Here is a 26,461-nt window from a genome sequence, read left to right as displayed (position 1 = left end):
CAGCAGGTTTCAACAGCTCTATTGAAATCAATAACTCCATTCTCAGTTATACCAACTGAGAATCCGCCTTCAAATCTGAAGGTATCATTAATGCCATAGCAGGCAAGGACATATTAACATGGTTGCTATTTAATGAGCACAGGACTGGTTCATTTTGTTGAAAACTCTTCTTTGGGCTACCAGTAGACCACAAAGGTCTTTGGGCAGTGTGTTTATCTGAATACGTCTAGGTCTTTACAGTCCCCCTACCACCATAACATGAGAAACACCCTTAATGACACTTTCTCAAATTGCAACTCCTTATCTTCTGCTTTTAAAGATCAAGACAAAATTTGAATGTGTCTGCATTTCTTGCCTGTATATTGTCAGGAGCTACTATATCTCAGCACATTTGAAAACTCGATGGCTCCATACAGATTTACAATATAAGCCTAATCCTTGGCAACCATGCTAGAAATTTTTGGTCTGGATACCTTGCAGTCTTGCATACTTAGAGACAGAGTAGCACTACCGTCTCTGTCTCTGAACAGTGGGGACCCAGGTGTCAGGATTCTTCGTTGGCATCATCACTATGCTTCTGCAGGTAAACCATTCTAGTGGGAAACTTTTCTGTGTAGGTATCTATCTGCCTGACTAGTCTTATGATTTTAACAGTTTGACTCATCCAAGAGTTTTTTCGTTTCATTATGTTCTGCCATTTGGCTTGCAAACAGTATATGTTTAACAGCTCCTGTGTCAAGAACTTTCCACTGCATTGCTAAACGTCCAACATTTCTTCCTAATACCATCATCTGTTATGTTTGCCTTCTTTCTCCACTTTTTCCACATCTTTCCAGGTCAGAGGCTACCCCGAGCCTCAGATCACGTGGTACAGAAATGGGCATCCTGTCCCAGAGGGAGACCATTATGTCGTGGACCGCAGCATTCGGGGGATATTCAGTTTGGTAATCAAAGGTGTGCAGGAAGATGATGGTGGTAAATACACCTGCGAGGCTGCAAATGATGGTGGGGTTCGTCAAGTGACCGTTGAGCTGACAGTGGAAGGTGAGAGGATACTTACACTGTTATTGCAGTGATTATAGAGTTTAATTAAATGAACAAGCTGTGTTAAACTATCTGGTTCAAATCACAACTGTACACACATGCTTTCTCACTGGTGCAAGACTAAGATTCATTAATTGCATTTCACAGTTTAAGACATTTTGCAGGGAACTACATGTCTATAGCTAGATAAAGTTGTGTGTTCAGTTTCAGATGTGTATGATGATGCCCAGGTAACAAAAGACCTAGCTTTAAAGACTTTGCTATAAACTTTGTGATTTTCATGGAAGCCACCACTCAGGACAGAAACAAAGGCCTGGAAAGTTAGCATTTTCTCTCAGGCAGTAAAAACTGTGGCGATCTTGGTTGCTTCACAGCCTATCAGATAGATAGGCACACTGAGGCAATGGGTTTCTGGAGTTCTCCATGCATGCTTCCATTTGCTAAGCTGAACGCCTGGTTGTAATTGCATGCTTAATGTCACACAGGGAAACAGCCAAGATCAAACCCAGGAATTTTTAAGAGAACATCTGCATATTAGATAGTTGCAAACTGCCAAATTTAAAATGTAGAGAGTGACACAAAGCCAGGGAAGGATGGAAATCAATTGTACTGCTTCTCTCTTTGCAATTCGGTCATGTCAGAGACCTGTTGAATATCAAAGCTCCTCAGGTCACAACTTTGTGTTGAATTCTTGAAGCAAAGCAAAAATCTGCAGCAGTCCTGAAACAATCAGCATTTGGGTTTATTCAGAGTCAAAATCTCCAACAGATATCTTCAGAGTACATACTGAAATATGCATGGATCTAGCATGATTGTTACTGCCTTCTGTTGTAAAAATTATGCAAAATCTTTTTTTCCCCTAGTTTTAAGTTGTGACAACTTTTATGAGTGACAACTTGCATGGAGGTGGGGGATTTTTATATCAGCTATTTTTATATCAGTTTTTCTGACCTGGACTTTGCTGCAGTTTAAAAGCAATTCCATGGTGCCCAGTGACTGAATTTCTCAGAGTTTAAGAATTACATGGTCTTTATTCTAAAAATCCCTCTATGCATCAAGACAGCAAAGCGCAGATTTTTTCTGGTCTCAGCAAAGATATCTATGTGGGGCTGACTGCTACTTGAAAAAATGAGTAACTGAAACACAATCTAGTCTTTCCATCCTGAATGGCTGTGCTATCTGACAGTATTGTAAATTCTTATAAGGCTCTAGAACAAATTTTTTTTCACAGCCATGAGAGCTGTTTGTTTCGTGCTGCCCCTCTGGATCTACCCCAGGTCACTAGCCTTTTTTAATGTGCCAAAGCTACCAGGATTGCTGTGTGCAGTAGATGGCGCTCAGCTTACACGACTTCGTACGCATCTCCCTATTGCTCACACCAGCAAGCATGAGTTATTGTGCTTCAAAAAGAAAAAATAATATACATTTCAGTTTGTGTATATTTAGGACAGCCATAAACATAAACAGCAAGCATGATGAACTACTGTGCTTCAAAAAGAATCATTTTACAGAAAAGGTAGTCTGGGCTAGCACAGGACTAAAAACCAAACCAAGTAAAGTAAGATGTCTTTCAGAGTCCAAAACCCTTTTTTTGCTATCTTAATTTGAATTAGTGCTGCACTGTAGAAATTAGACACAGTGTTTCATTCAGTTGTTTAAAAATATTTTTGCATGAATAATCTGCAGTGTTGTTACTACTGAGGCCAGGGGTTAGATGGTAACGCTGCTAAAACTTGTTTTTGAAATTGGAGAGCCTAACTTCGGACTACAGATGATGTAATCTTATACTGCAGGTGTTGCATTCCTCCTTTATGTTTGAAACCTGGAGAAATGCATATTTTACATAGCCTTTAGTATCTGTAATTCCCAATAGTCTTGACAAAACTTCTGACTTTCTGTCCTATGCTTACAGGAAACTCCTTGAAGAAATACAGCCTGCCATCCAGTGCCAAAACCCCTGGGTAAGAATTCCACTGGCTTTGATATTGTTTAACAGACATCTAAATATGTTTTGGTAGAAAAACAAGTAAAATGACTCTTTCTAAAGAATAACCACTTCTCCCCATTTTAAGTGCCTCTTGCATTTTGTCTTTAGCTCTGATTTACTTTGAGGGCCAGTCAAAAAGGGTTGGATTCTTGTCCAGTTCTCAGTAATTCCTCACTGGAAATGTATCCCCAAGGCTCCTTACCTGTGCAAGATTCAGAGGGAATGGACGAAAGCAAAGCCTGGTGGTTAATGACTCAGTTCTGCGCAGCATTGCATCGGAATAGAGTAACAGCTTGGCATGATTTCTCACACTTGTGAGATGGGGATAGCAAGAATGGCTGGGCTCACAGAGGCAGGGCAGTGCCAGCTACAGCAACATCTGAAAACAAACACTTCAATATTTGTGAACGCAAATGCTCTAAGTCCAAATCTCCATTTATCCCAAGCAGAATAGCTTCTATGAGAGCTGCTGTGTTAGTAAAATGGTTGAGGCTGTCAGGAAAACATAAGTAGCTTGATACAGCTACTGCTCTCTCATACTGGCAGGAATTAATCTGGCTGAAAACAGAACATTCTGCTAGTATCTCCAATATTGCACCCTCTTCTGCTGCAATATTACACCCTCTTGTCTCTGCTCTCTGATATTCAGAAATCCTTCCCCACATATTCCATGACCTGACAGTCTCCTTAAAAAGCCAGAGCAAATACTGCTTTAAGAGTCATCAGTAAGAAATAAAAGCAACTGAAATCAGCATTCTCTCACATATAATTTTAGTATTTCCAAGCATCACAGTGGGTAGACTGTAGTCCAGAAGAAAGAATTGTTTCAGTTTGGAGTAACTGTTAGCAAGAATGGGTTGACAGAGTGATCTACACTGGCACACAGAAGAGCCTTCTTGCTGTCATGTACTTTCTGCACTTCAGTAAGCATTTACAATTAAGTGAATGCCACTGTTTTAAAAGCCCCAGGCCTAATCCTTCCAGCAGCTGAATTAATTTCTTTATAAGTAGCTTGAATTTAAGCAGAATTATTTCTGATTTATATCCCTGGGACTGAATCGCCCTGAATGTAGACAAAAATACATATTTCTGATTATGTTAGTGATCAGAATACAGATGGTTGAAACTGAAGATTTTAATTTCGTCATTAATATTAATATTAATATTATTAATGTATGTTTTGAATTTTAAAATTAACTGAGATTACAGCAGTAAAAATAGTAAGTGAAACTGAGTAATCAGGAAGGCTTTTACATGATAATGTCTGTATCGCAAATGTGCTACAGAAATACACACATGCTACATAATCAAAGCAAGAAAGGACAGTCAAGGTTGCTGTTAGGTTTTGTTATACATTCAGACTTTCCAAAGCACTATCCTAATCCATTGCATTGCATGGAGGTAGAGTGATTGTCCTCATTTTTCATTCTCGTGTTTTACTCCTATTCAGTATTAACAATTTTATGGTATGGAAAGTTTATGCCTTACATAAACAGGGAGGAGGGAAAAGAAAAAAAAAATATACATTTCAGTTTGTGTATATTTAGGAGACAGCCATAAAGCTGCAGGCTAGCTGGTAGTTGATTTTCTTTTAATGCATTAGTATATGTGTATAGATACATAAATACAGAAACACCACCTAAAGATGGTCACTAAAAGACTTCTTTAACAGACATTTATGCTCATCTTTAGTGCTAGCATGAGGAAGATGACATTAAAAGCTATCAGATATTTAATTATATGATGAAGTGTTTTCCATTTTAGCATATTACAGTCACCCTTCTCTCCCAAGACTTTTTGCTGGTCCTCTTGTCCATGTAAATCCTCTCATTATGATATTGTCTCTTACTTAGAAACCTCGAGCTGCCTATATGGCACCCATCATGTCTTGGCAGCACCTTGGACTATGGCAATGTGGTCTCTGTTAGTATCTGACACCTGGTAGAAATGGTGAGGTATTGACACATCTTACTTGCATGTGGTAAAAGGCCATCTGGAAAAAAAGGCCTTGTAAATGGTTCAGTTTGCTTGAAATTAAAGGTTAAAAAAAAAAAAAGTATCACCATCTGCCATCTGCTAATGTGTCTTTGTTGTACCAGGGCTTCCGAGCAAAGAGTGTGAGTGTTCCCTTTGACATTAACAGACCTGAAGTTGCACCTTTTTTTTTTTTTCTTGCTGTAATACTGCTTGATGGTTTATGTTTTATGGCTGTGTAACTTGAGGGGTTTGGACTGCAGTCACTGATGCCACTCTATTTCATTCCACGTGTCATTTCCCAGCTGTGCCATCCATGTAAGCAGAGCTGGGCATTTACACTTAACAGACATTCACCCGGGATGGGTGTACTTTGGTTTTGTGCCCTTTTCATGTTTGCTTTGCAAACATTGTAGTGAACGAGATTCCAAGCAGAAGCCTTCCCCAAACGAAAAATCTTTACCAGGACATGTCAGAAATGTTGCAAAAACAAGTTGCTGATTCATAAATCAGAAATTACTGTGTCATTGCACTCAATCTCAAAACAAATTACATGATAAAGAACTGTGAACAGTGAACAAGCATGCACAAATAATCTATTAGGAGGCAATTAGGAAACAGAAAACAGGAAAAACTAAATGCATGCAGTGTTTCCCATCATTTGGTTTGCCCAGCTCTGCTTATAAGCAACTGAAATTGTCCCCAAGATCTGTTATGTGAGTTATGTGTATGCTGGATGAGGGTGTGTAGCATCATACTATTCAGCTGCCTGAGGAGTCAAGAGCAGTCATCACCAGCATTTCCATTTCTTCCATTGGCCAAAAAAAATATTGTGGAATATTGTCTTGGTTACCACCGATTATATACCCTTGTTGGCAGACCACTGGTCTAAAACGCTTCCTGAAGTGTGCTCTAACCGCAACAGCTTCCAGTTCTTCTGTAAAACCAGGATGTCAATTGCCTTTTCAGGGGAAGACTGACTGTTCCATCTGTGGAGCACAGGCCAAGCATCTGGGGAGAGAGTCCACCCAAGTTTGCTACAAAACCCAATAGAGTTGTTGTGCGTGAAGGCCAAACAGGCAAATTCTCATGTAAAATAACAGGACGACCTCAGCCTCAAGTAACTTGGTTTAAGGTATGATTTCCCAAAAAATTGATGTTTTCTTTCTCTTTTAAAATTTGGTGACTTGAAAGGATGAAATGCACTTGCCACTGCAAATTATCATGGTGAGAATTTACGTACAAGGAGAGCCATATTCTTCCTTGTTTTTATGCTGAATAAACTCACAAAAGACAATAGCGTTCCTTCTCAGTATAAACTTCTCCCTTATCTGTCTCATTGTTGAAAATATTTGTACAAAAAAATCATCTGAAAGCACCAAACAAGATCCAGGTTCCATTATAAAAACAGCGAGTATGTGACATACTTGCCAAAGATAAGAGAAATAGACAAAGGATGGGAAATGTGAATATTATCATCATCTCTGTTTTATAGAGAAGGTCTGCAGGGATTTAATGCTTTGACTGTGGATACAGAGGAGTCTCTGACAGCTGTGAAAATTACAGCTGTATTTCCCAAGTTCCATGTCAGCGTCTCAGTCATAAACTACCTTTTCTGTATCACTCACATTGGGTTTTACCTGTACGTTAGAGCGAAGATGATGTTTGCAAAGAAATGAAATTGAATTGAAAAGAAAATTAACTGTTTATGAATTAACATTATAATTGTGTTTTGGCATGTACAATTGCTTTTTCCAAATAAAAAAAAAATTCAAGGCAGGTGAACAACAGTTCAATTGTTTCAGTCTGACCTCTGCTAAAACAGTGGTAGCAGAAAAGTGTCTGACATAAAATAAAGGAGACCTGAGCTGTCAACTTCAGATCTGCATTAAAATTGGGAATTGTGAGCATCTGTCATTTACAAAAAAGCTGTGTAAATGAGCAACATTTAAAATTTATTAGACTATTAAAAAAGCATTGAAGACTTAAGTCCTAGTGCCCCCTTTGGGCATACACAAGATATCCAACCACTTTTTTTGTTACTAAGGAGAGAGCTTTCAGGTGATAATTAAATATTACACTGATTAGGCCATTTTTACTGACACTATTTGTATTTTAGAGAATTACAATTTCTTTCATCTGGAAAAGCAAACGTATGACTGGTCTGTTGGCATCGTGCTCCCCTTCAGCCTTCAACAGACAGTTGCCTTATGTATAGTAAAAAAAAAAAAAAAAAAAGCTTTTTTCAGAGCTTTTATTTTCTTCTGGTGTCTCCAGGTCTTCGGGGGGGGGAGGGGGCAGGCGGGGAAGAAACCACAACAAAACACAGAAAACTGCTTGTAGAGCAGGGAAATGCTTCCAAGTCATTGACTGCTTTATTCCAGACTTACCCTTGTCTGTAATACCAGAATGCCAGGGTACCTCTCAGAAAACAAGCAGCCTCATGCTATGCAGGCACTCACTAAGACATCTCCTTCAGTTGGTGGCTCCATCGAGAGTCTACTTCTCCCTCCAGCTGCCATCAGTTCTTTTGGGCCTGCTGGCTCTCTAGGCAGTCTGCAATGCAGCCACTCCACAACAGCCTGCTTCCAGTCCTACCAGACTCGCTCAGGTTTTCCAGCCATGCAACTCAGTGCAGAACAGGATTTGTCATTCAGTTCTCTTTGTTCAGGGCTGCGTGGTAAACAGCAATCCAGCAGCTTGGATCTACACTTTGGTACTTCTTCATACATGTTTTTGCAGTTTATTAGAGGTTATATTATATATTTTGCTATTGATTGTCAACTTCTGTAATGTGTTATTCTATAATCTGGCATTCATTGTCTGATCAATTGAATGAAGTATGCAAAGTTCTTCTTATTAGCAGCTCCATGAGTTCTGTTCATGTTTATGTCCTTAAAAAACATGTTTCAACACTTGCGGGTCTGCATATATTATTCTGTAAAATACCACAGGTATGGTATTCAGAGGTTCAGTAGTCATACCATTGCTGGCCTGCAGACACCCAGTCCACTCTCTTGAACTTATCCTCAATCCATCACTTTTGGTTAAATTCGTTTTCTTTAGTCTTTCATAATATTATTTTAGCACCTATTTTGAGCACCATGAAGCTGTCTTTCAATAATTCATATGCTCTGTAAAGTGCAAATGTGTTGTTGCTCTTTATCAGAGTTTTATTGGCATGTTGTTGTTGTGGAGCATGTTTTTGCATCCCTATTCATAAGGCATGGATTAACAGGTAATCATGCATGTGCTTTGGCTAGCTGCAAACAAGCTCAGGCCCACAATGCTTCTGGTCATGTCAGGATGGCGCTGCGGGGTCCTGCTGAGTGGCAGGCATTTCAGCTCTGCCTCAGCGTCACGGAAATGAACTGACGTGGCTGCTGGACCACATCTGGCTAGTGCAGAGCCAACATATGACCACCTTCCATACAGCATGGAAGCTTTATAAACAATAAAAATTGCACTTTTCAGAACTAATTAATAAGCTTTTGTGTAAATGTCTTATTCTTTTCTTTCCCCTTTTTTTACTTGTTAAGTTGTAAAGAACAGAAGCTTCTCCTGTACCACCAAACCCCTAATGTGAATTAGCTTTTTTTATTCAAATAGGACTTACAGCACCTAGATAGCAGTAAGTTGATAGAGACTTCAGGAATGTCAGTGTCTGAAAACACTGTAGTGTTTCCCAAATGTTTACTGACCAAAGCCCTACAAATCATAGATTTGTATGCTTTCCCTTCCTAAACTTAGGGTAGGAAAAGCTGTGGTGCCTGATAGCCAGGGACTCCTCTTTAATGGCTGGTGCTGAAGCAGAAGCACTGATTTGCTCACAAATGAGGTGTTGGTCAATTATTTCATAGAATTTAAAAGCAAAAATTGTCATTCTGATCATCTAATCTGTGTAACAGAGAGCACAGAACTACATGCATTGTTCCTGCCTCAAAGCCATACCTGTTGATTTAACTCCAGTGTAGCACTGCAAAGGAGCTGTGTTGCTGCAATGCCCCTCTTAATGTATGCCTAGTGCCTTCTGCCACCCCCACCTAGCCATTGATGAGGTCCTCTTATGCAGAATTTTTTCCAGTTCCTGAAATGATACAGGACAAAGGAGCTATTGAGGGATAGAGAACTACTCCCCAACTTGGATGTTTTTGCTTAGAAAGGATGATGTATGAAAGTATGAAGTATGATGTTTGACTTCCTGGGACAAACATGAACGGAAAACTGGTTTGAGCTCACATACAGTGAAAATAAATTTTCCTAGGAATGTGGATATGGTAAATAATGAAAAGCCAAAAACAAACTGAGACGAGTGGGTGGCAAAATGCAGGGAAAAACAGCCTCCTGCAGATATGAATTATAGAACTTTTGGACACAGTTTTTTGTTTATACCATCTTAGTATTATTCATAGAAGGAATTTGGCTAAAAGATAGGAGGAAGGCATTTTGACCTGATGTTTTACCAAAAAATTTCTTGTGCCCCTTCTCTAACCAATAGCTAGGTGTCTCATGGTGTCTTGTGATATTTGCAGGGTGATATTCAGTTGCAGCAAAATGAGCATTTCAACATGTTTGAGAAAACAGGCATTCAATTCTTGGAAATCCAAAATGCTCAGCTTGCTGATTCAGGAATTTACACGTGCACAGTGATAAACAGCGCTGGGAAAGCATCTGTGTCTGCAGAGCTCACCGTTCAAGGTATGGCAAAAAGTTTACAGGAGAGAGCACAAGTGAACCACAGATGTTCCTTTAAAATATCTTTGGTTGTGTTCTCAGCATAAGCATTCACTTTTTCCCATTATCTTCCTCTCTCTGCATTAAATGATACTGTGATGGCTTGGAGCGTGCTACAGCTAAAAACATTGTGTTGGTTCAATGGGAAAAAGGCTATCCAAATGCTTTGTAGCAACTTTCTTTAAAACCAACTTTTCACTTTTCCTGTGATTTTGACCTCCATATGTTTTGAACGTAGATTTTAATTTCAGCAAATGGAAACATTGCACTTGTCATTATTATCAGTAATTAATTTTGTGTTTGTTGAGTACCAACACCAGATGCACATTTATACCAGCTCCCCGTTGGGAAAAAAAATTGTATCTGCAGGGTGACCTTTGCTGCTGTCTTTCAGTACTTAAAGGGGGCTTCTAAGAAAGATGGAGAGGGACTTTTTAGCAGGGCCTGCAGCGATAAGACAAGGGGTAGTGGTTTTAAACTAAAAGAGGGAAGATTCAGACTGGATATAAGGAAGAATTTTTTTACAATGAGGGTAGTGAAACACTGGAACAGGTTGCCCAGAGAGGTGGTAGATGCCCCATCCTTGGAAACATTCAAGGCCAGGCTGGATGGGACTCTGAGTAACCTGATCTAGTTGTTGATGACCCTGCCAATTGCAGGGGGGGATGGACTAGATGGCCTTTAAAGGTCCCTTTCATCCCAAAGCATTCTATGATTCTAGGATTCTATGATTCTATGATTTGTAGAACCAGCAAAGTAAAGGAGCATAACTCTAAACTGTAAGAGAGAAAAAAACAGCTTAATGAGATTAAAATTCAGGCTTCTCAACTCCCAACCCTGCCTTATTTCACTGCTGTTAAAGGAAATAAATGTCTTTATATAAATAATTTAGGATGCTCTATTCCATATATGCATTGCTATATACAGTTCATTTTGCAGTTTGATGCTTCTTAGGATACCCTTTGCATCAGCCTCAAAATCCTACAGCCTTCAGCAACCACACTAAAGAGGAAGTTTGTCAGTCAGTGGGTAAGCAGTCACTGGACCCAATTAAATAATTAACAGCTGCTGGCTTCAACAGCAGTCATAAGATCAGTGGGTTACATACGCACCCAGCAGTGAATTTTTTAATGCAAGAGTTTTAGGTTCACATCAATGCTGTCACTCTGTAAGATATCAAGAATATAAATAACAAGAGGATGTACATTTGGGATCAGAACCACAACTAGCCTTTGCCACTTAAAGCTGTACTTTTTATCTGTAAGTTCCAGTCTGATTAAGCCATTGTAGAAGGAGCTTCTACAGGTTGCCTATTCAACTGATGTTTTATAGAAAGGGCTATTTTGTTCAATAAGCCTTTTTTTAAAACAGGAAACTTGATCCTTACTTGCTCTCCCTGAAGTGGTGAGCTTTCTGTTGTGTAATGGGTACATCTGCCTTGAGAGATGATGCGGAACTGGGGTCACAAAGTCAGTTGTGGTATATGTTTGCCTCAGATGCTGATCACATCTCTGAATAATGTGAGCATTCTTTCTTGGATTAGTACAGGTCAGTAAAAAGGGCACTCTCTTGCAATGTACTTGACTAATCAGATGATTCCACTTACCTAACCACAATATATAATACCTAATTCTTTCATTATCAATTAAATCAGGTCATAGGACTTGCTGCAAGATGCTAGCAGACAATCAAGTGGCTCAGAATTACTACATTTTCTTTTAAATCCATGCAATCTCATATATAGATAATCTTGTTCCAAGAGCTACATTTTTTTCCCCAGGTTCCCATAGTGGAAAGTGGAGAGGGAGGGGGAAAATGTTTTAATTGACAGGGTTGCATGGTATTGTCTTGTCTGCAACCAGTAGTTGTTCAGCTTCCTTTTCTGCATTTATCCAGTCTCTTTTCATCTTTAATTTTTATGTGAAGAATTTCTGTTACTGTTTATTGACAGGTTTATTGTAGTGAGGTCAATGGGTTATTTCCCTCTCTCACTGCAACTTTTGTGTGTGTGTGTAAATAGATTCTTTTGGTCACTCTGAATGGTGTGGCAAGTCCAAGCATTTGGATGTGGATTTTTGCTTGCAAAACACAGTGGAAATCAGAGTATCATCCATCACATGTTTTTGTCTTTTCTCTGAGGCAAAGACTCTGAAAGCATTTTTATGGAGTATTTGTTGATGACTTGCTAAATTCATTATCTTGCAAATTCATTATTACATGTCTTTCTACCGTAGTTTGTAGTCTCACAACTGACAACAGCATAGATGCAACTTTGATCTGACCAGGAGAAAACAAGCTGCATCCTGTAGTGTTAACTAGGGAAAAGTGGAGAGATGTGGTTGGTACTTGATCTGGAGTGGTATTTCTCTCCTCCCAACTATTTATCATCTCATGTTGCCCCCTAAGAGAAACAAATACTGTCAAGGTTTGGGAGAATGCATAGAGGATTACATACATATGAACTAAGAGACTGACTATGGGCAAGTATGTGCTCAGTTATATCAATGCAGCTGATGAGGAACCTTGGCAAATCAATATAGCTCAGCCATGTTCCCAGATCTCCTGGTGGTGTTGCAAAGTGAAGAAATGTTGTATATTAGGTTTTGTTATTCATGTTAAACATGATAATACTTGCTGCACAGCAAATGAGTTGGTAAAAGTTTACAGGTGGGCTCAGGTTTTGGGAGTTTTTACTACTGTTAATTTGGTTTTGTGTTTTAGCCAGAGGACAGCTGCAGTTTCACTGTGGACATGCTCAGGTGTAGTAATGACGGTCTGTCTTTCTTCACTTCTACAAGCTCTGTGGAGTTCCCATAAGATTTGATGAGCTGCCTCCCAGTTGGAATCTCTTCCTTACTTCTCTCCCTCAACAAGGAGCCTTTGAGGCTCACAGAACCTTGAGAACTTAGTTGACCCAGCAATGTCTCAAAATGGACCAAGACCTCTTTGTGTTTCAGCTGAGCAGCTTGCTGTTGTCCATATCAAATTTCAGGTGTGGTGACAGTCAGTCTTGACTTCAATGGATTGAAAATATCAAGAGTGGAGGTTCTTAAGTATACTCTTCACTTAAAATCTTTCCAATGTATGCAATTGTGTGCAGTATTGTATGTGTAAGTAAGTTACCTGTTTTTTCTTTTTTTATTTCAGGTCCAGATAAGACTGACACATATGCTCAGCCACAATGGTATGTTTTTACTGGAATACTTTCTCAGAATATTTAATTGCAGTGCACTAGTTTTGACATTTACTGCATGCGCCTTCCTCACAAAGTGGTCAATCTTTTTGGATCAATCTGCATTTGGAAGTTAGAAAATGTTTACTTGGAATGAGATTCTCTCTTACTGCCAAATTCAGCTGTCCTGGTAGACTCCTGTGAAACAGCTGGTGGAACCGGTGGCAACACTATGAAGTACGGAGTTCTGGTCTGCTTCAGGAAAGCAAAATTCAGATGGCTTTATGTTCACTTTTCCCATGTAATCAAATAGTTACATAATCTGAACAAAAACTATGTGAGGAAAAATTATACTGTGTACCAATTGGTCAAACTTCCTTTTTGGAGTCAAAAACTTGCATGCGTCTTGTCAGTACTGAGCTGGTTATTCTTTGCTGTCATAAGCAAAATGTGGTATGGCCACTGTCTTTGCTGTTGTCTGAAAATATATACAAAAGTATGGGTAAAGTAACAAACAAAAAATTTCATATTTTTGGGCTTTATTAAGATTTTTAAAGTTAAATGACTATAATTTAAAAAAAAAATGTAAAATGGCTTTTCTTCTTGAATAGAAAATGCAGGAATGAAACGCTCTAAGCTGACTGTGTAAGACACTTCCATGAAAGCCAGTTATTTTACAGTCTTCAGGGTGTTTAATCTGTCCTCACATGCCCTGGATGGGATTTCAAAATGGCATGTTTACATTGTCCTAACTCCATGTCCACTGCAAAGTGGATCTGAAAAACGCTGTGCTACCCTGTTTTTCAGGTCTGTGTAATTTTTAGGAACATACTTTAAAATAAGTTTAGTGTAAATGTAACTGTGCAGCTCTACAGCCAGAACTCCCCATGTACTGGGTTCTCCAGAGCAGTTTTGCCTCCATCGTTTATTCACAAAAAAGGAGATATTTTGTAAAATGTAAAAATCTTACAGTTGTAACTGCAAACCCCATAGGCATTATTTCTCTAATACATATAACTCTGGCTGAAGAGAGTACCACAGTAAATATCCTGAATCTCCCTAAGAGAATAAGTCAATGGCACTAAGTATAGCAAAACAGAGCTGAGCTAGAAATTGCTTCCTGTATTTCAAATATGTTCCAGTTCTGCCTTGGAATCATACTTTGGAAGTGTGAGACACAGCCAGTGCTCTATGGGTAATAGCTTAGTGGTCAGGGCAGTCAACTTCAATGAAGGAAACATATCAAGTTAGTCAGCTACTCTTGTGCCCTCAAAGTACTGAGCAGCAGATCCATCATAGTTCTGAGAAACTCTTCCTAATAAAACCATGGCTGATATCAGTAGATCCAGTCAATAGATCTTTTATTTTTTTTGACAACACCCCTTCTCTCTCCCCTAAACTTTAGCCAAGTTTCCTGATCAGTCCTCTTTTGAAATCACCTAAATTACAAGACACCATAATTAGAAATAATACATTCACTGCACAATTTACATTTTCATTTCCCTTTAGGGAACTATTTTATTTGGCATTTTGAGCTATAATTATACGTGGCCTCAATTTATTAAAGCATGAAGTAGTGTTACATCATGGTCGTTCCAGGGTCTCGCATAATTGCTCTCTATCTAAAGCAGTGCAAGGTTAGTGTCTGACTCACAAAACAGAACCTGAGCCATGGATTTGTACCCAGAAACTCCTCAGCTGAGACAGTGTCTGAGCACTGGTCACATTTTATGAAGCTTTTCACTTCACCTCTTTCATCTGTGTTCTTAATCTGTGTGAAGGAAACTAAAGGCTAATTAGTTCACCTTCTGGCTAAGGTGTTGTAAATTTATATCATTGCTGATAATAATAATTAGTTTTTATACAGTGCCATATATCTGTAAACTTATCATTTTCCTTCAGCATGCCATCAAAACCAACACTTGCTGTTAAAGCTGTTGAAAATTCAGAATTCAAACAGGCAACTAGCAATGGGATTGCTAAAGAGCCGAAATCCAGCAGCACTGAACTCACAGTTGAAACCAAAGACAGGGTGTCAGCAAAGAAAGAGACCTTTTACATCACCAGAGAAGCCAAAGACAGTAAGCAGGGACAGCACCAAGAAGCCAATGCAGTGTCTCCTCAAGAACCTAAAGAAGGAAAAAAGGGATCTCAGGTGTTGCAGAAAACTTCAAGCACCATCACACTGCAAGCTGTCAAACTGCAGCCAGAACCAAAGGCAGAACCCCAGGCCGCTTTCATCAGACAGGGTGAAGACAGGAAAAGGGCTGTGCAGCCCCTGATGTCAGCTCAACAAACCCCATCTCTGACAGGGCAAGTCAGTCCAAGGAGTAGAGAAGCAGAAAACAGATCTGGAGCCCGGAAGGCTGTAATGGAGGAGAAGAGGGAGCCTCTGGGAATTCCCCCTCAGTTTGAGAGCCGTCCACAGAGCCTGGAAGCATCAGAAGGCCAGGAGATTAAATTCAAGAGCAAAGGTAAAGGGATGAAAGTTATCAGAGCCCTGGGGTTAGTCAGGTTCCTGTTCCGTGTGTGGAAGCGGGGAAGCAATTCCTTCATTGCAAGTTGTCCTCCTCCTAAAGCATTTTGGAAATAGATGCAGAATCTCATGCTGTTTCCACAATACTCTTCTCAATGAAATTTTCAAATCATTCCATACTGTAGTGTCCATCCCTTCTCTCATCTAGGGCTTCCCCAGATATAATCAATGCCACTCTTTCTAGGAGGTAGTTTTAGGGCCTCTTACATGAGGGTGCAAGAGAGAAAATGGATGGTACGCTTTCCAGAACTGTAATTAGCTATATTGCCCTTGAGCCAAAAAAAAATGATCAGATAAGAAAATACAGTCAGTCACTGCATTTCCCTTGCGGCATCTACTTTTACCCCTCATATCTGGTCAATCCAACTCAGATCAACTGAGCACTTCCTAATAGCTGAAATGATAGAGTCAGAATTAAAAGGGAGGTTTAGAGTTTGCTCCACAGAATTTAACTGAGTTTTAACCTCTCAGAAGAGTAATGAGAGCTGCATTTTGCTGAATCCAGGGAGTAGATTTGGAACACTTCTCTTTTTTTTTATTACAATTTTAGTAGAAAATAATTTTGAAGCATTTTTCTGCTATTTTTTTCAAATAACATTCACACTTTAAAGTGCTCCCACAAGTGAAAGAGAAATTGGGTTTTATGTCTCTGGAGGAAAAAAAATCACAACAAAACCATGGTAATTTATTTCATTTCTTGATAGTTCTTGCCCCATGAGTAAAAAGTACAATTTATATCACAAGCCTAGAGAGTAAGGAGGGGAGAAAATATTCCAAAGATCCTGGCACCTTTTGAATAGCTTATTTTTCAGGTATATTAGTACTAAGAACATGGATTGCTTTCCATCAGAGCATCTCAAAAACTTTGCAAGGTTTAACTAATTCATGGTCCTGTTTGGTAGCGAAATGTAGTCCCTATTGTACAGAAACCAAGGAGATCATTCAGTTCTTATTGAAGCCAGTGAATGCCTTTTCATTTGGCTTTGGACCCAAACCACAAACTCTTACATGCAAAAGCAAGGTGTCTGTAGGGAAGTTACAGTGCAATGTCCCTCCTGTGCTTTAACAAGTAATCTGAGAAACTCTCTTTCCTGAGAATCCACTCCGCAAAGGGTGACCAGGGTTGCTGTCGCAGGCACCTCTGCTTCCTGGTTGCAATGGACAATGGAAATGCTATCACACCCTTACGGAGGCTTCTACCTGCCAGGCTGTCAGCTCAGCATGCTTCTGGGTCTGCGCAGTTACTACAAAGCATCCAGGTTCTTTGACACTTCGGGGCTTGATTTTTTTTTTTTCTCTCCAGCTTTTGGAAGTTCTCCCACCTCCACTGTTCTTCACTAATTGTCTGTGGATTCCAATGTGCTCTTTCTCTGCTGAGCTGGAAAAAGAATCTTTTCTTAATAATAACTTCTAGTTTCTAGTGGAGAAAATCCACAGAAAAAGGACATTTCTTGCTTTCCAATGTATGCAACAGGCATTCCATTTTTTGTACCCATTTGTGGGTGTAATGGTAACCTGCTCCCTTCCAAATTTTTTATGGATTTGGAGCTGGATTTAGGGACTGCTCCCCCCCCCCGCCCAAGAAGGAGTTCCTTGTTTTCCTATTTCTAGTCACTTTTATCAGGTGGGGTCCTGCTTCTAGCGAAGGGTTCCTCTTCTTGTTTTCACTCCCCTATCCTTGTATTTTCTCCATTCCGAAGGGTTTCCTGCAGTATATCATACGTCTTTGTTGCAGATATTCCTGCCATCCTTTACTGTCTGTGCCTTCCTCTGGGGCTGAGCGCTCTTGCTATAATGAAATGGGTAGAGCTGGGAAGGAACATCAGCAAGGTGGAAGCCCAGAGGGCCTTGTTTGCTGAAAATAAGTGAAGGATGGGGTGGATGACCTTTTCTGGCATTCTTTCCTAACCTCTCCTCTTTGCTCATCATAGCAACTGCCCCATGAAGCCCAGACCTCCCTCAGCACTACTAGGAACCAAATCTGGTTTTCTAGAGCTCTGACACAGGCAAAGCAGGCAGTGAAGCCACAGCTGTTTTGCTTCTGCTCCCTGAAAGTTTACTGTCCTAGGAAGCTGTGTGCTTTGCCTACACCTGGACCCTAGTCTGGAAAAAAATAACCAGCATCACAGAATGTTTGAGGTTGGAAGGGACCTCTGGGGGTCATCTGGTTCAACATCCCTGCTCATGCATCGTCACCTAAAGCAGGTTGTCCAGGACTATGTTGAGGCGGCTTTTGAATATCTCTAGGCAGGGAGACTCCACAGCCTCTCTGGGCAACCTGTGCCAGTGCTTAGTAACCCTCACAGTAAAAAAGTGTTTAGGTTCAGACAGAACCTCCTGTGTTTCAGTTTGTGCTCATTGCCTCTGGTCCTGGCACTGGACACCACTGAAAAGAGCCTGGCTCTGTCTTCTTTATACCCTCCCTTCAGATATTTATGTACATTGATGAGGTCTCCCTTGAGCCTTCTCCAGGCTGAACAGTCCCAGAATAAACAACCTCAGTGGTAGGTACCGTGGATTGCAAAGTACTGCTAGGTGCTCATAGAAACCAGTTTAGCAGGGTAGGAAGGAATGGGGAGAAATTTCTTTCTTTCTCTTCTAATATCTCATCACATGCATTTTGTCTGTGACTTTTAGAGGAAAAATTTTCAGAAAGAAGTGCTTGGGATTTTTCAAGTTACCAAATATTTGTTACTTTAAATGATGGACCAGCCAAGAGGTTTTGAAAGATCAAAAATATCAAACCATCTTTTTGAAGATAGTTTTGTGTATTACTTGCTCATTAAGGTTTATGTAATTATGTATGTGTAAATTATACCTAATTTACACTAAAGCAAATAATGGAATTACACTAAGGGGAATACCTCTTCATAAAAATTCAAATACCTGATTGTCTAGTTTCAGGGAAACCAAAACCAGATGTGGAGTGGTTCAAAGAGGGTGAACCTATTAAAGCTGGAGAAGATGTCCAAATATATGAAGAAGATGGAATTCATTGCCTATGGTTAAAGAAAGCCTGCTTGGGCGACAGTGGATCTTATAGCTGTGTGGCTTTCAACCCCAAAGGCCAGACTTCCACCAGCTGGTTGTTAACTGTCCGAAGTAAGTATGTTCTTGTGAGCCCATCTGCACTTTGAAAACTGTGGCTGGGCTTTTCTAAGCTGTCAGAGGGTGGCGACTACAAAATTTCTGTTACAGCTTCTCAATGCAGGTTAATTCTGATTCCTAGCTCTGTGAATAATGTGGTGTGGGATAGCTGGCAAGCCACTTTCTGCATCAGTTTCCCTTCTGACCTTTTGTTTTTGTTGTTTGTAGAGCTGCAACCATCTCATTGAATGTTTTGTACACAGGAAGGCCTGTTCTCCACTGAGGTTTTCTATTCATGCTTGTATTTAATACAGGTTGCCAAAGATTTTATTGTTGTTCTGCATTCAGTTCTTTTGGAGTCACTTAGCATTTCTATAGGACACTGCATATCTGAAATGTTTTGTGAGCACAAACCAATCCTGTGCAGTAATGCAAATAAGAAGAAAAGTAAAGGAATGAGAATTGCATTCTGCTAAATTCAAGTACACTTCCCAGTGACAAATTACTTTGAGCTTGAAGGCACTGTCTCACTGGTCTGGTTGAGAGATTTGTTGGGCTCTTAGCAAACCCTGTCCTCAATTCTAACGTTTTCACCTGGTTTTAGGTTTTGTCCTGGAGCTATGATCATGTTTATGCAACATTTCTCTATCTGCTGAGCCTGAGGTTAAACCAGGATACCCAAGACACTCTCTGTCTCATGAGAGACCTGTAAACTGCATCCTTAAGTCACCCTGTTTCACTGCCAGCCAGGGGAAATTTGGGAGAGGGACTGGGAGAAGACAGACAAGAAGAATTATCTTTTCTGTTCTTTGCGCTGAGCTCTCTGGTAATATGTTGCATACAGTTCTAGTGGTTGACTGCAAATGGTGGATTCTGACATAGAAAACCACCACCTAAGATTGTCAGCTTGAGGGCTGACAATGCCTGCTTTGTAGATTATAGAAGAACCCCTTCTTTATACCAGTCCATTGCTCAAAATTATTTCTGTTTTGCAATAAAACATTTCACCATAGTTTTGATTTTATTTTTTGCCTGTTTGCATGGGATGAATCTGTTAGCCCAGCTATGTCACCTAAGCATACGTAGAAAAAGTCAGTAAGTGGTAAAGATAATTTTTTCAATTTGGGTTAAAGGAACTGTTTTCATTTTGGTTTTAAAGGGCCTAAAGTTCAAGAGGTTGCTCCATGCTTTTCCAGTGTCTTGAAAGGATGCACTGTGAGTGAAGGGCAAGACTTTGTGCTGCAGTGCTGTGTAGGAGGCGTACCTGTGCCTCAGATCACATGGCTTCTCAATGGTAAGGAATCCCCTGGTCTGCAATACATGCATGCACGCACTTACATCCACAGTCTCAAATGCCACTCTGATTAGTACATAGCAAGGCTGTGAATACTGCACAAAGCACTCTAAATCACCGTTATATAATCCACTAGAATATTTGAAGAAAATCAGTTTATATGCACACAATATGCACGAAGGGTGGTTTTCTTGAGTTTTCTGTCTTACTGCAGTTTTCCAGTATGTCCAGCAGGGGACTCTGGTGATAAGATTGTACGCGGGTGGGTGTCCTGGGTTTTGTTAAACACAGCTTTTCATCACGCTGCCACAAAGCCTGTGTTGCTACTGTATGCTGGATCCTGTGCTACTCCCACTCCTTTGGCAGTAGCCTCTGCTCTGAGAGTATCGGGTTGGCATCATGATCCTTCAGGGATAACAAGTTCTAAGCAAAATAAGTGCAGTACATCACTCTTTACGGTAGAAAGGAAACCCATGAGGGATTCTACCCTTCAATCAGCTGGGCAGGTCATAATTGGTATTAGCAACTATGTCCCCAAGATCTTAAAATCACAGCTTTTCTGGTTGCTTCTCTACTAGAAATATGTTCCTTGAGATTTTAACGCTTGCCCAAAGATGACTAAAAAAAAGGATAAGTAAAATATTTTTTCCTTTTATCAGACTGTACAATCTCCTACCCTGCCCTGATTACACAACTGAACGCGCGAGTTTCCTTGACAGTCCCCTGTTAATATCAGAGTTGGGCCCAAGCATCAGCATTTTGCTTAGATTCCAAATGATTTCAGAGATCCAGGGACCACATGCTTTGGCTAAGGGCTCTTTCCATTTAGAGCCATATCTATTGAACAGTAGGCAGATTTATTCAGCTTAATTCTTGATCACCTCTGTTACTCCTGAAGTGCAACTGATTTTTTTCCAGACTCTCCCAGGCTATCTGTCTCTGTCTGTGTGTGTGTGTGTGTGTGTGTGTGTGATTTAAAGCCAAGGAATAGCATACTTTGCCATAAAGATGTTCCCTCCAGGATTGTTTTAAAATTATTTGCACATGATCTCTGTTTTTTTCTTTAGCTATTCAGAGTAAAGGGGATAACTGAAAAAGGTGGCAGGGCAAATGAACCATGACCTTGAGATTGGTATGTTCCCACAACCTGGTCTGTTCCCCTTCCCAATAGCTCCATGTCTAGAATAGAAGGGCCACTGCTTTATTTACAACACGAAACATGTGAGTAAAGGCTCTGACAATCTCCCATTGGGAATAATTTGTTTCTCTGTCTGAAGGCTATTCTCCAGTTCTTCTTTTGCAGATGTGAGTAGAATCACTGTTTTGCTATGCAAGAATTGTGTCTTGCAGCACAGAAGGAGCAACTCCAACCCATAGGGTCAGTCATTTCATCTTCGTGTTCCAGGGGTACCCCCTGCTCATAAAGGGTTCCCTTAGTCATCAAATGATGTAGTTATACCCAGTTGTCTTCCACATACAGAGCATCTTCCTGTATCAGATGACTTTCTGTGTTTCAGTTCATCAGGCACACATACAGCATCTCCATTGATGTAACCAGACATCAATTTTTGATTGATCTTTGCTAACCAGAAAACCATTGTCTCCTGAAAAATACAGCCTAGAGATCAATAAGCAACATGTTTCTGTAGGCCTCCAGCATGCATTGCGCACCCCTGGCTTTTTTCAGGATATTTGTTCTGCAATGACCTTTCTTCTCACTAATCTTGGATGAGTCTGCCCCTGTTCAGGTACAACCATGTTTATATTGCATCCAAGCTTCTAACTGCAATTGGATCAATATCACAAGGAGGCAAAAGCAGGTGGGTTTTTTTCAGATGCTTGGATTTCAAACCATTAGGGTTCTGTAAGTGAAAGCCAGTGCATTAACTCTGCTCTTACATCAAAAGGCACTGATGAGTCTGAGTAACAGAAGCACAAGAAACTATCCTAATAATAAAAATTAGGGATATCATATATTATTCTAAAGACATAAGCACGCTACTTTCATTCCAGGCTCCTAAAACGTACTGCTATAGTTTAATGCTTTTCTGTCTTGCATCTGATTGTGATACATAACTGTTTATATACCATTTTGATATGAACTTGAATGGATTATAAACAGTAGTTTAATGCTGATAATTCCATGTGCGCTCCTGTCATTATTTTACCTAAGGATCAAATTGCCTATTGTGATATCCATTTGAATGCAAACATTTCCTTCCTGTCTACCAGCTAGCTAGATATTACAAACTTCTCATATTTATATCCATTATCAAATAATGGAGAAAGTTACTTTTCTGGTCCTGAAATATTACTCCAAGCAGACATAACAATGCTTTTAGCAAAATGACATGATGGAGTCTTTCAACAACTGGCCATATGAAGAAAACAGTATATTCACAGTATATAATTTGACACAGGCAGACAAATTTCATTTTAAAAAAAGGTGTGTTACAATCTGCTGTCCATGCTTGGAATTTAAAGCTTTTTATGTTCACAACTGATAGGCTGTGGCAGAGAAAAAAGCAATCTGCTGAGAGCAATCACGCTACTGTTCAAAATATAGCACTTTTGCAGAACTCCATAGAAATAAAAATCATATGGGGCAGGATGTGTAAAGTTCAGAAGAAAATATCAAATGCAAATTGTCTTCCAAGCATGACAATGATAACAAACTAGAATTAATTTTTGAAAGGAATAGTGAGAAAAATATGTATATCTCGGTGAAATAATGAATATAAAGTCCAAGTTATCAAATCATAAGAAACACGAACAGACGGCTGCTTTGAGAAACAAATAAAAAATACGAAAAAAGCAGAACAGTCTCACTCTTAGGCTGACCAGCCCTTGGTACTGAACAGCCTGTATGCTGCCCAGTCTGCCTTGCCATGATCTCCGAGGAATCCACACCACCTGGCAACTAAAAGACTTGCAATAACTTCTTGTACAATGTTACATACAGGTACTACTTTAGATACTGAGCATTTTTACCAGCTGTGACTACACACAAATTTAAAACATCTTCCAAGCCGCTATATAGATTGACCTCTCTTTCAGGTCAACCAAGACAAAAAATAGATGATGTATGCTGTGCATTGTCTATAATTACTTCTTAGCATCTGTGAGGATGAGTAGTTTTTTCCATATTCATAGAAACTGCACAGATAAGACCTACCTAACTGAACTATGGATTTTATTCAAGCTCTTACTCTTCTCTGCAACTCTACTGTCTTCAGTTTCTTTCGTATACTTTTTCCCTATTTTAATGATTTAAAGCTTTTTTCCAACTTTTTCAAGATGGTTCTTTTGTCTTGTTGCTCTCATTCTGCCCTTTAAGTTTCTTTTGGAATTTTCATTGACTTACTGGCAAATTCCCTGAAAGTAAACTTGTGTTTCAGTTCTAGCCTCACCAAAGCCTTATAAATAACTTTTTACATGTGCTCTCTGTGACAATACTTCAGTATGTAACTCCAATTTACTTTAGCTTCTTTAAATACTTTATTGGTAACTTCTTTTTAAATTGCAGGAATAAGGCCTATATGACTGTACTTTAAATATCTTCCTTTTCATATTGCTTTCCGTATGTTTTTTTTTCCCCAAAGTTGAATTCAACCTCTTTCTTCTGAATTTAAAAACAGTATGACCATGACGGTAGCATAACAATTCTCTGAGTAGTGTTTGGTTTTAGGATAGCTTTCTGATCTGTCCAGAAAGCTTTTAATAAATGGGCCAGGGGAAAATTTCCTTTCTTCTGGCATAACGTGCCAGCAGAAAGGTATTTTTTGTTATTGTTCCTGCTGCCAAGCTGTCATGGAGATTTGACTGTTCTGCCTCTGGAGAAGGGAACATTTCACTACTGGGAGAGTTGTTTTTATTAGATCAAAATATAAGTACAATAGACATAACTTAGAATGTTCCTGCAGGTTATTCCTCAGGGCTGATATACTTGTGTTTGTTTTCTGTGGTCTGATGAAAAGGCTATTCTGTAAGTGAACTCAGTATTCTGTGAATAGTGCTAAAAAATAGTCACAGTTTTGTTGGGAGCTGGAGTGAAAAAGAGGATGCCCTGACAAAATTTGAGGACATGGTGAAGGAGACCAAATTTTCTTTTTCCACATAGAACACTTACCCTATTAATTTGCTTAGTTACAACAGAAATAAAAAGGCATTGTTCTGTTTTTGATGATGCAGCTTTTACCCTGAGTGTATTTCTGATGTGGTTATCATCATAGCATCATTCGGCACCATTAACAGTTTCAATGTCAGAATCCCAGACAGCATCCCCGTCAGGTTAGATATCCTACAGTCAGACCAGGAAGGCAGTCCAGTGCCCCATGTCATAGAATCATAGAATCATAGAATCGTCAAGGTTGGAAAAGACCCTTAAGATCATCGAGTCCAACCATTAACCTATCACTGCCAAGTCCATCTATACCATGTCCTCGAGCACCACATCCGTCCGTTCTTTAAATACCTCCAGGGATGGAGACTCAACCACTTCCCTGGGCAGCCTGTGCCAATGCTTGACTGCCCTTTCGGGGAAGAAGTTTTTCCTAATATCCAACCTAAACCCCCCCTGGCGCAGCTTGAGGCCATTTCCTCTCGTCCTGTCACTTGTTACTAGGGAGAAGAGACTGACCCCCACCTGGCTACAGCCTCCTTTCAGGCAGCTGTAGAGAGCGATAAGGTCTCCCCTCAGCCTCCTCTTCTCCAGGCTAAACAGCCCCAGCTCCCTCAGCCGCTCCTCATAAGACTTGTGCTCCAGACCCTTCACCAGCTTCGTTGCCGTCCTCTGGACACGCTCCAGCACCTCCATGTCCTCCTTGTAGTGAGGGGCCCAAAACTGAACACAGGACTCGAGGTGCGGCCTCACCAGTGCCGATGTCCTCTCACTGAAAGCTTTGTCTGCTTGGGCTTTAGCTCTACATGTACATATTTGAATGTAATGTTATTCCCACATGCGAAAAATATGTGATTGGACCTAATAGTTACAACAGTCTGTGTGTAACTGAGTGAAAGGCAGCTCAGAGGAACCAGTAATAAGAATACGTGGCCTGTGAAGAAGGTGGAGAGAGCTTATTCTAAACTTGGAGTCTTCTGGGCAGTTGATTAAATGTTCATCCTATTTTTTCATGTGGTAGAAAATTTACTAACTTAACAAACAGATGACTTATAAGATAAGTAAAGGAACAAGACCATCTACCACATTTTATAATATATATAAGTATTGGATCATGCTGATTTTGGCACATGTTTGTATTTCAGAATGAAACTTCGTATGCAGATAGATAGTGCATAGATAATGACTGCCTTCTGAGTTTGCTAGTGTTAAAAATAAGAGATGAGAGAAAAATCTGTCCCATCAATTAAATTTTCCTGCTCATAGTGCAGAGCTGGTTCTTAGAAACCCCAGAGCTTTTGTCCTAAGCTTTTAAAATGATTTTAGCAATGAAATAAATTTTGATCTTTCCTTTTGACCATGATTTCCCAAGTGACAGATGTCTGCTTCAGTCCTGCACAATTTCTCTGCAATTTCACCCTCTTCTCTTAGATGACCCTAATTTCTTTTTCCAGCATGGTGTTTATGCACAGATATCAGGCCCTCTTAAGCATTGCGTACGCTGGGAAAGCAACCAATGATGAGTCAGTAGTGGAAACTATTTAATATTGGGAAAACAGATTGCAGAAGAATTTCAGAAAGTAAGGCTGAGATTGATGACAGTTCCTGAAACAATAGCAAGGCAACTTTAACCAGTCTACACAAATATTTAAGCATGTTCCAAACCAGTTCAAGGAACCAGTTTCTTAAAATGAACTTCTTTAATAGTCACATCACCACAGATCAGACTGTACCTGTCTGTTACCAGACTATACATACCGTAGTGTAGATTGACTGCTTGTGTAAATCAGCCTCTTGGCTCCATCGTAGATTTTGCTGTCTCTCTTGGAATGCCTTCCACTACAAAGTACTTGATGGAAGACTTCAAGTGCTTCTCCATGCCCAACAGTTTCTGCACATCTAGACAATATTGCTAATATCTAGTTTCAGGCAAAGTACAAGATGGAGACAATGTCTGAAGCAAACACACAAGACATTTCTTATCCACCTGAAAGAGAATCTATTCAAAATACAAAGATAAACCTTTCTCCTCTTGCTGCTACTCAAGGTAGCACCCAGTGAACCAAATGGCAAAATTTGTCTGACAACCATATTCTGCTTTGTGCTTGGGATGCTGCAGTTTGTTGTCACTAGAGAGCAGTGGCTGTGCACCAGAGAGCAGGATTTGGGTCTGCACTTTAGTATACTGGCTGGTGTTAGGCATCCAGATTTCACTGAAAACAAGAAGTGCTTTCAAAACTTGTGGCTTATGTATTAAGACAATTTTCTTCCTTTCTGTCTGCAGACCAGCCAATTCAGTATGCCCATTCCACTTTCGAAGATGGAGTTGCAAAACTGACTGTCCAAGATGCCCTACCAGAAGATGATGGCATTTATACCTGTCTGGCTGAAAACAACACAGGACAGGCGTCTTGCAGTGCTCAGGTCACAGTCAAAGGTGAATATCTCAGCCTGCTGTAATTACTGCAATGATATCAGCTATAATCTTTTTCAAAAAAAATCTTGTATCCTTA

At 39.9% G+C, this 26,461-nt stretch overlaps 1 protein-coding gene across 6 annotated transcripts in view; it reads left to right on the top strand.

Annotated features, from left to right (window-relative positions):
* MYLK (myosin light chain kinase) overlaps positions 1-26,461 on the top strand; it is a 220,239-nt gene that overhangs the window by 89,949 nt on the left and 103,829 nt on the right. For 5 of the 6 annotated variants that reach the window (XM_082311647.1, XM_082311644.1, XM_082311646.1 and 2 more), the window contains 9 exons: positions 837-1,044; positions 2,957-3,005; positions 5,975-6,140; positions 9,538-9,703; positions 12,887-12,923; positions 14,814-15,385; positions 18,346-18,549; positions 19,694-19,828; positions 26,233-26,385. In XM_082311647.1, coding sequence (XP_082167773.1) covers positions 837-1,044; positions 2,957-3,005; positions 5,975-6,140; positions 9,538-9,703; positions 12,887-12,923; positions 14,814-15,385; positions 18,346-18,549; positions 19,694-19,828; positions 26,233-26,385 — 1,690 coding nt within the window. The remainder of the gene's footprint in view (positions 1-836; positions 1,045-2,956; positions 3,006-5,974; positions 6,141-9,537; positions 9,704-12,886; positions 12,924-14,813; positions 15,386-18,345; positions 18,550-19,693; positions 19,829-26,232; positions 26,386-26,461) is intronic. The other variant, XM_082311643.1, reaches the window with a different exon arrangement.

Source organism: Platalea leucorodia (genome assembly GCF_965183815.1).
Source record: "Platalea leucorodia genome assembly, chromosome: 5".
NCBI classification, from domain to species: Eukaryota; Metazoa; Chordata; class Aves; order Pelecaniformes; family Threskiornithidae; genus Platalea; species Platalea leucorodia.
Note: the sequence above shows the minus strand (reverse complement) of the source record. Positions and strands in the feature narration are given on the sequence as shown.